Raw genomic sequence first — 7,714 nt, forward strand, 5'->3', positions numbered from 1 at the left:
TATATATATCGTATGAGAATGAGAAACAAGTGATTTTTATATTACATTATATTATATGTTTTATCTAAAGTTAAAAATAAAACCTAAAACCTACTCCCTTTAAATAATTTAAAACCAATTAACATTAATATGCCAAGTCTCAGGAGGTTTCATGTCATTTTTTTTCCCCTAAATGTAAATTTAGGAGAGGACAAGGATAAGTTGCGTGGTGACTTTGATTTCCTCAATATCAACTGTAAAACTGTAATTTCACTGTGCTCTGTACAATGACAATAAAGGTCTCTCTAAAAACCTGATTTTTGGAAGAGGAGGAGATAAAAGTATCAAGTTAGCTGTACAGCTGAAACCAGAATGCAGCATAAAGGAGGTAATGGAGTGAAGAATTATGGGTGCTATATGGTTAGGCTACAGGAAAGAATGGAAGTAAAAACAATGTCCTAATAAGGATAGAAATTCAAACACGTGCATGCGCACGTGTGTGTAGTTGTGCAATGGTGCACAAAAAAGATGCAAAGCATTGGCAAACCCACAGGCTCAGAGGTAAGACTGAAGGCAGTGTGCTTCATATTGTTTTACTTGAGGAGAGTWGAGGCTTTTTTCTTTCTTTTAGAGTACTTCATGTGGTGTTTTTGTATTTCTACAATAATGGTGAGTACACTTCTTTAACTAAAGGTTTTTTTTAAGTTGAATATAAGTTTTCAGTCTGACCTGTGTACTTACTGCTGTTTCGTACCAGCAAGCACTGCTCTTTGTTTCAATACATTTTTTAACTGGGTATTATCATTGACTTATTGTGACTGAAGGGTTAATGAAGGGTTATTCCCCTTCATCATATTATTTTTTAAAACACATTCTATAAAACACTGTGGAAGATTTATGTATATTTTTACTAGATAACTTCACCTTCAAAATTGATTTTAAAAGGCCATGTTTTAATTAAAGTTAAAAGAAGTGATAAGTAATCAAAGTTCACATGTCATTTCTTCTTGATTTAACTTAGTCAGTGAGCACTGTTGTGTAACCCTGTCCAAACACCACCCTGAGGCAAGGTTATTCAAAAAAAAAAACAAAAAAAAAAACAGGCAAATAGTGGTTTAGAAATGATGGGAAATGCAAATAGACCATTTATGATGCTCTCCTTTTGCCTTCACCTAATAGTAATAATGGCTTTTGGCCACTCAATACAAATGATTCAGTTTGAAGTGAACTTTCACTTCATGTGAAAAGGAGGAAACTTGCACCAACCTAACTGTGAAACACGGGGGTGGCAGTGTTATGTTGTGGGGATGTTTTGCTTCAGAAGGGACAGGTACCTTCACAAAATAAATGGGCTCTCAAAACAAGAACACTAAATGGAAATATTGAAAAAACATAAGAGATCAGCTCGTCAACTTTTTTCTCCCACAGACCAACACCATGCATGTTAGGTTGACTGGTAACTTTAATTAGTTATTAAGTGTGAGGGAGAATGYGAATGGTTGTTTGTCTCTATGTGAATCTGTCATGAACCTGTGATCATCCAGAGTGTGCCCCATTCCTTGCACAGATCCTGCTGGAGATAGACACCAGTTCCACTGTGACCTTGAAAGGAAAAAGCAGGTTTAATCTGATTTAATGTCAGACAATGAGAAGAAAAATGGTTACATCTATTTATACAGTGTAGATAGTCATCTGGTTTCAAAAACGAGTGTGTGTTGTTGTGGTTGCCTTAGCAAGTGAACTCAGATGAAAGATTTGGCTCTTGTTTTATGCCAATGTTAAGGTTAAGGTACAGGTATTTGTAATGCCAACAAAAAAAATTTGTTGCAGACTGCTATAGTAACCTTTATGTTACTGTTCTCTTCCATACAGATGGCCTGCAGGGGAACCTCAAGAATGACAACCTGATTAAGGATGTAGGGGATAAAAAGCATTCCACTTGTGAATTTCTTCACTTCTATGACTCCTTATTTTAAATATTTTATTATGAAGGATAATAACGTACATTGTTACCTCTGGAGATCTACTCGTCTTGCCTTTGCTTTCCCCGAGTTTCCCAAGAAGCCTGACATCAGATCATTCCTCTCCTGCTGCCTCCGTATTCACTAGACCCCAACCAGCAGCCCTTGRACTCTCCTTCTCCACCACTATATAACGAAGAACTGCAACAAGAATCAGGTAAAAAAAAAAAAGAATTGGTTTTGTTTTTCTTCATTGTGCAAAATAATGTTTTCCCCCACATTGTTTTGTTATCTCTCTCACATAATTCCAACAATCTCAGTTGAAGACCTGACACTTCATTTAGTTTATTCACTGTGATAAATTCTCTTCTAGACCTTTTGGACTATTTGGTGTCTCCAGGTCCAGTCTGTCTAACTGATTTCAAAGTGTGCAGAACTTGAACATGTTCTTTAAAGGAGGGGTATAATGCAAAATTTACTTTTTTATATCATGTTTTGTTTCATTTCATTTCATTTCATCAAGTCATTTCCTCACCAAAAAGACACCCAGAGTGTTGCTTTGACTCATTCATGTGTGTTTGAGAAATCCTTGAAACTCCTCTGGTAGCCATGTGGAGCTGCCTAAACACTTGTTGCTACAAAGCACCTCCTATTTGTATAACACTTCTCCCTGGAGCTCAGACTGCAGTCGAGCTCCTGCCCCACAGAGCACCCATCCCCTGAAGCATTGTTGTGAAGATGTGCTGATGTGGGAGTGTCCGAAATGGTAGGAGGTTCTTAACAATACAGAAGCCAATTTTGAGGCGTTTAGAATCAAGTTTTTGGTATTTACAGAATTTTCACAACAACTGACTGAAGGTAACATAGTTACTTGATTGTGGACAATGCATAATAATAATAATGGTAAATGGTACTGAACTTATAGAGCGCTTTATCAAGTCCCTCTGGTCCCCAAAGCTCTTTACACTTACAGACATTCACCCTTGCACACACACATTCACACACTGATGATGGTAAACTACATTGTAGCTACAGCTGCCCTGGGGCACACTGACAGAGGTGGGGCTGCCATGCACCGGTGCCACCGGACCCTCTGACCACCCTCAGTAGGCAAGGCAGGTGAAGTGTCTTGCCCAAGGACACAACGACTGAGATGGCTGGACGGGGGATCAAACCAGCAACCTTCCGGTTCCAGGACGACTTCCCTAACCACTCCGCCACAGCCGCCCATAATAATACATTTTATTTATAAAGCGCCTTTCAGGACACCCAAGGACACTGTACAATAGCGACAAACAAATGTAGATACATTGAGCAATAGGGCTGTGCATGAGAAACAGAAACGAGGAGTACAGAACAGTCATATATGAAAGAACAATAACCAATCAATTAGCAAAGTTAGCAGTGATAAGCTAATCTGAAAAGATGTGCCTTCAGGCCAGTCTTAAACCGGGGGAGAGAGTTGGTGTWACGTAATCCATGGGGTAGTGAGTTCCAGAGCTGTGGAGAAGAGCGGCTGAAAGCTCTGCTCCCCATGGTGATGTTGTGGGCAAGGGGGTTTTAGAGTTGAAGGGAGGAGGCAGATCTTAGAGAGCGAGAGGGTGTGGAGGTGTTCAGGAGGTCAGTTAGGTAAGGAGGGACAAGACTGTGTATAGCTTTGATGGAGAATTTTGAAGATGATGCGGGATTTAACTGGGAGCCAGTGGAGCTGTTGTAGGACCGGAGTGATGTGGGCAGAGGATGAGGTTTGAGTGATTACACGGGCGGCTGAGTTCTAAAGCATCTGTAGTTTATGAAGGGATTTATTGGGGAGGCCAAACAGAAGGGAGTTGCAGTAGTCGATCCTGGGTGTAATGTGTACAAGGATGGCAGTGGAGTGGGGAGTGAGTGACGGACGGAGACGGTTAATGTTGTGAAGATGAAAGTATGCAGATCAAGTCACGTTGTTAATGTGGGATGTGAAAGAAAGTGTAGTGTCAAGGATGACACCTAGGTTCTTGATCTGAAGCGAGGGGGAATAAACAGAGTTGTTAAGCGTGAAGAGAAGATGTTGGGATTTAGAAATAGAGTTTTTTGTCCCAACAAGGAGGAGTTCAGTTTTGTCATGGTTTAGAGAACCAGTTATTGAGCTCACTGACGCAGTCAGTAAGAGTGGAGGATGGTACGGTGGAGTTCGGTTTTGTTGAGATGTAAAGCTGAGTGTCGTCGGCATGGGAGTGGAAATGGACACCAAATTTCCAGAAGATGTGGACAAGTGGAAGCAGATAAATTAGGAAAAGTAGAGTCCCGAGTACAGAACCTTGGGGAACACCAGTGGAAATGAGGGAATACTGGGAGTGGAAGGACTTGAGCTGTATGAACTGAGTGTGGTCAGAAAGATGGGATCTAAACCAGTCCAGGGGGTGTCTGAAATGTTGATAGAGATTAGTTGGTCGATGAGGATAGGATGAGAGATGGTGTCAAAGGCAGAGCTCAGTTTAAGGAGAATGAGTATTGACAGAGGTCATGAGTCAGCAGCAAGGAGAAGATTATTAGTAATTTTAATTAGAGCAGTTTCAGTGCTATGATGTGGTCAACCCCCCCCCCCCCCCCATATTGTTGTAAATACTATTGCTTCAAACATTATGAACCTATCTTAGGAGATAGGATCTTTGAACGACTCAGTTTGTTGAAAATCCCAAGGCAACTTTTATGCAGCTAAAAGAAGTGATTACTCTGTTTGTACCTACAACAACAACTGTATGACTATCTGTGTGAAATAAATACATCAATACATACAGCATGAAGCTCATTAAGTACGTTAGTAACACGTAACTCTGAGCATTCTGTCTTTACTGTAGTTAGCAGGATGGACATGTTCAACCTGTGGAATGATGACCCAGAAGAGGCTCTCTTGGATCTCGGCTTTGGCTGCGACGAGCCTGACCTCTCTGGAAGGATTCCAGTGCGGTTTCTCAGATATCAGTCACAGGCGAGAGGAATAACCCTTCAGTTATTTCTGGAGGCCCAAAACAACCGACTCGACGTTGAAAATCCAGACATCAGCAGTAAGTTATAGCTGTAGCAGTGGATTCATGTCAATTTTCAGTCATCCAGGTTGTGTTAATCTTAACAAATTAAATGTCACTTTCCTCCATCCCAAAGATATCATTGTTAATCTTGTAAGGTGTTTTGGTCACATCAGTCTCTGGATTATTTTATAAGGCTAAATGGGAAAAACCTGAGCACTTCCTCTGTTTAATGTTGGTATATTTTGTTTGACAATTGGCTTTTTTACTCTTCTGTCCAAAACAAGAACTTATGAGATTTGATTTTTGTACATGCAGTTCAAAAGTAAGTATTAGCATTGAATACCTCAGTGTTCACACCTCAATTTACCAATTAATGATCACTGTTTATGCTTGCAATACAATTTTCCATTATGTCCTTATATGTTTTCTCCTTCAGATCGTTTTAGGCAGATTGAAGTTCTCCAGCAAGTAACTACAGCATTTTCCCTGTTGGTGACATCTGGCTCTTCTCATCATCTCAGAGTCCCTCCAAGAAAAGACATGTCTCTTGATACCCAAGAGAAAAGAAAGAGAATGGGTATGCTATTGAGGCAAGCATCAAAGAAGTCACTTAATCAAATCCACAGAAATAAAAGCCTTGCGGTGCCTGTACCTGCTGCAAATGTGACGCCTGAGTCCCAGCAACTTCCATCAAGGCTTACAGACACACAAGTGCTATTAAAAGAAGTTAAACCTGGACCTCTGGAGACTGCGAGTCCAAAGACTTTGGAGAAGGATCAAGGAGTTTATTCAGGCCTTCAGACCTACCCTCACTCAGTTTCTTTGACAGCCTTGGAGGGACCGTTCAATCAAGTGATTCTAAAGGATGCAAACCCCCAAGCACATAGGCCTTTTCTACAAAAGAAGGAAAATCCAGGGCAAGCCAGTGAGTTGCTTGTAGTGGAAGAGGTACGTGTCGTTAATTTTACTAATAATACTTTTACACAGCATTCTTAAAATGCTTTAGTCTGGGTTTAAAGCTCTCTATTGCACTGAAACTAGAATTTTAAATCTTTCGAACCAAAGTTGTTTCTAATTAATGGCTTTAGACTGATTTTAATTGACTGATTTTGATTTAAATAACTATTAGTATAACAATTAGTAAAATATGCTTTCTTGCATAGTTGTCATGTCAAAATTGCCATTTAATACAGTTTCATGTATGTTTGTAGAAACATTGGATTGATGGGAAGACACTCACAGTGAGCTGCGTGGGAAAAGATGAAAACTTAGGTTGGTCTTTAATCGTGTTTCACATTACTTTTGTTTCATTGTTGAAGGCTGCAGCAGTACTTTTAGAGAATTGAGCTTACCTTTAGTTAATGTGACTGATTGAAGATTTTCTGTATGTATGCCAATTAATACATACAGAAATATAAAGTGAACTTTTCCAAAGGCATCTAATATAGATATTGATAGTTCCTTATTCATTAAAAAAATTCCCAAATTTAACAAAATACATCAGTAATATAAAAAGTACATTCTGTGATCACTTCTGTTTGCACTTTTTGTTAAGTGTGTAATTATGTCTATAAAGGTTATTTATTTTATCTACTAAAAGTTCCTACGGAGCCCGTCTGGTGACACTGGATATAAAAAATCTCATGGCCATGTGTTATTATCTTGTGGCCACAAAGTGAAAACTTGTGGTCATGAGATAATTTTGAGCCACCATGCTTTTTGAGAGATAGACATTGTTGAACACAGATTATAAGAAACATTGCTTTTGTGTTTAACTGTTCAAAGGTAACCTACCTCACACATATTATTATTATTATTATTATTATTATTATTATTATTATTATTATTATTAATGTATGTTTTTCCTCTTGCCCTCGGTGGAGAAGGACACATTTTTCGTTCTCCCCTACCTCCCCTATTTTTCCTGCTTGCTGTGTGTTATGTGTTATGTCTAGCTTGCTGAGTGTTTTCTTTGCATACTTTTCTGAATATGGTATTTTTATTTTTATGGATTTGGTTAGCTGGTCTCTTAATGAGATTTTGGATAAAACTTCTTCCATGGGAGAACAGGTCAAGGGGGGGGACCTTTTGTTCGACTGGGACAACTAGCTTGGCTGACTTGTGTCTGGAAGATGCTAAAGATTTATACATATTTGGATTCTGATCTCTGGATTTATGCTGATTGGACTTGTGTTTACCTGGTGCATTGTAAAACAGCGTCGGCAGCTATTCAGGCCATTTCTCAGCTGCCTGACCAGTATGAAAGGATTGCCGTACTTTCAGCACTCAGACTCCAGCCCTGTGTGAGCTGAGGCGCAGTCTGAAAACAGCTCTTGAGGGTCACGGGCCGGCTGCGGTCCCTAGAACTCACTGGCGAGATGGAATCGATCTTGGAGAAGGTGATAGCTTGGCTCGGCGGGAATGCCCACACCAATTTGTCTGACTGGATTYGCCACTTTGGGATGTACCAGCAGAAATTTTTTATGGCATATGCATTTGGCTCCACGATTTAGCCTTGGCGTGCTGACTATGTCAAATTCTGCCTGATGGTTTGCAAACAAGACACTCCTCATCCACCCCATATCAACACCTGCGACTTCGACTTAGGCTTAATTCCGACTGATGAACTTTATTCCATCAGGACAATGGCAGAATGTTACCTAGGCCATGGTGCACAGGCTCACATTACATTGCGCGCGCACACACAACACACACACACACACACACACACACACACACACACACACACACACACACACACAC

General features: G+C 40.0%; 1 protein-coding gene across 1 annotated transcript; it reads left to right on the plus strand.

Moving 5' to 3' along the window:
- The first annotated feature begins 2,099 nt into the window (after nt 1-2,099).
- itprid1 (ITPR interacting domain containing 1) lies at nt 2,100-6,549 on the plus strand. Its single transcript, XM_014023781.1, has 4 exons — nt 2,100-2,157; nt 4,781-4,987; nt 5,388-5,899; nt 6,163-6,549. The coding sequence occupies exons 2-4, from the start codon at nt 4,789-4,791 to the stop codon at nt 6,295-6,297; spliced, it is 846 nt and encodes a 281-aa protein (XP_013879235.1). The 5' UTR covers nt 2,100-2,157; nt 4,781-4,788; the 3' UTR covers nt 6,298-6,549.
- Nucleotides 6,550-7,714: the final 1,165 nt, after the last annotated feature.

Source organism: Austrofundulus limnaeus, unplaced genomic scaffold, assembly GCF_001266775.1.
Source record: "Austrofundulus limnaeus strain Quisiro unplaced genomic scaffold, Austrofundulus_limnaeus-1.0 Scaffold390, whole genome shotgun sequence".
In the NCBI taxonomy this organism is placed as follows: Eukaryota; Metazoa; Chordata; class Actinopteri; order Cyprinodontiformes; family Rivulidae; genus Austrofundulus; species Austrofundulus limnaeus.

Bases quoted from the DNA above. Each gene is read 5' to 3' on its own strand.
- itprid1 (XM_014023781.1), top strand. From the start codon at position 4,789: ATGGACATGTTCAACCTGTGGAATGATGACCCAGAAGAGGCTCTCTTG. The intron at 4,988-5,387 runs GTAAGTTATAGC...TTTCTCCTTCAG, and splicing joins TGAAAATCCAGACATCAGCA to ATCGTTTTAGGCAGATTGAA. The intron at 5,900-6,162 runs GTACGTGTCGTT...GTATGTTTGTAG, and splicing joins AGTTGCTTGTAGTGGAAGAG to AAACATTGGATTGATGGGAA.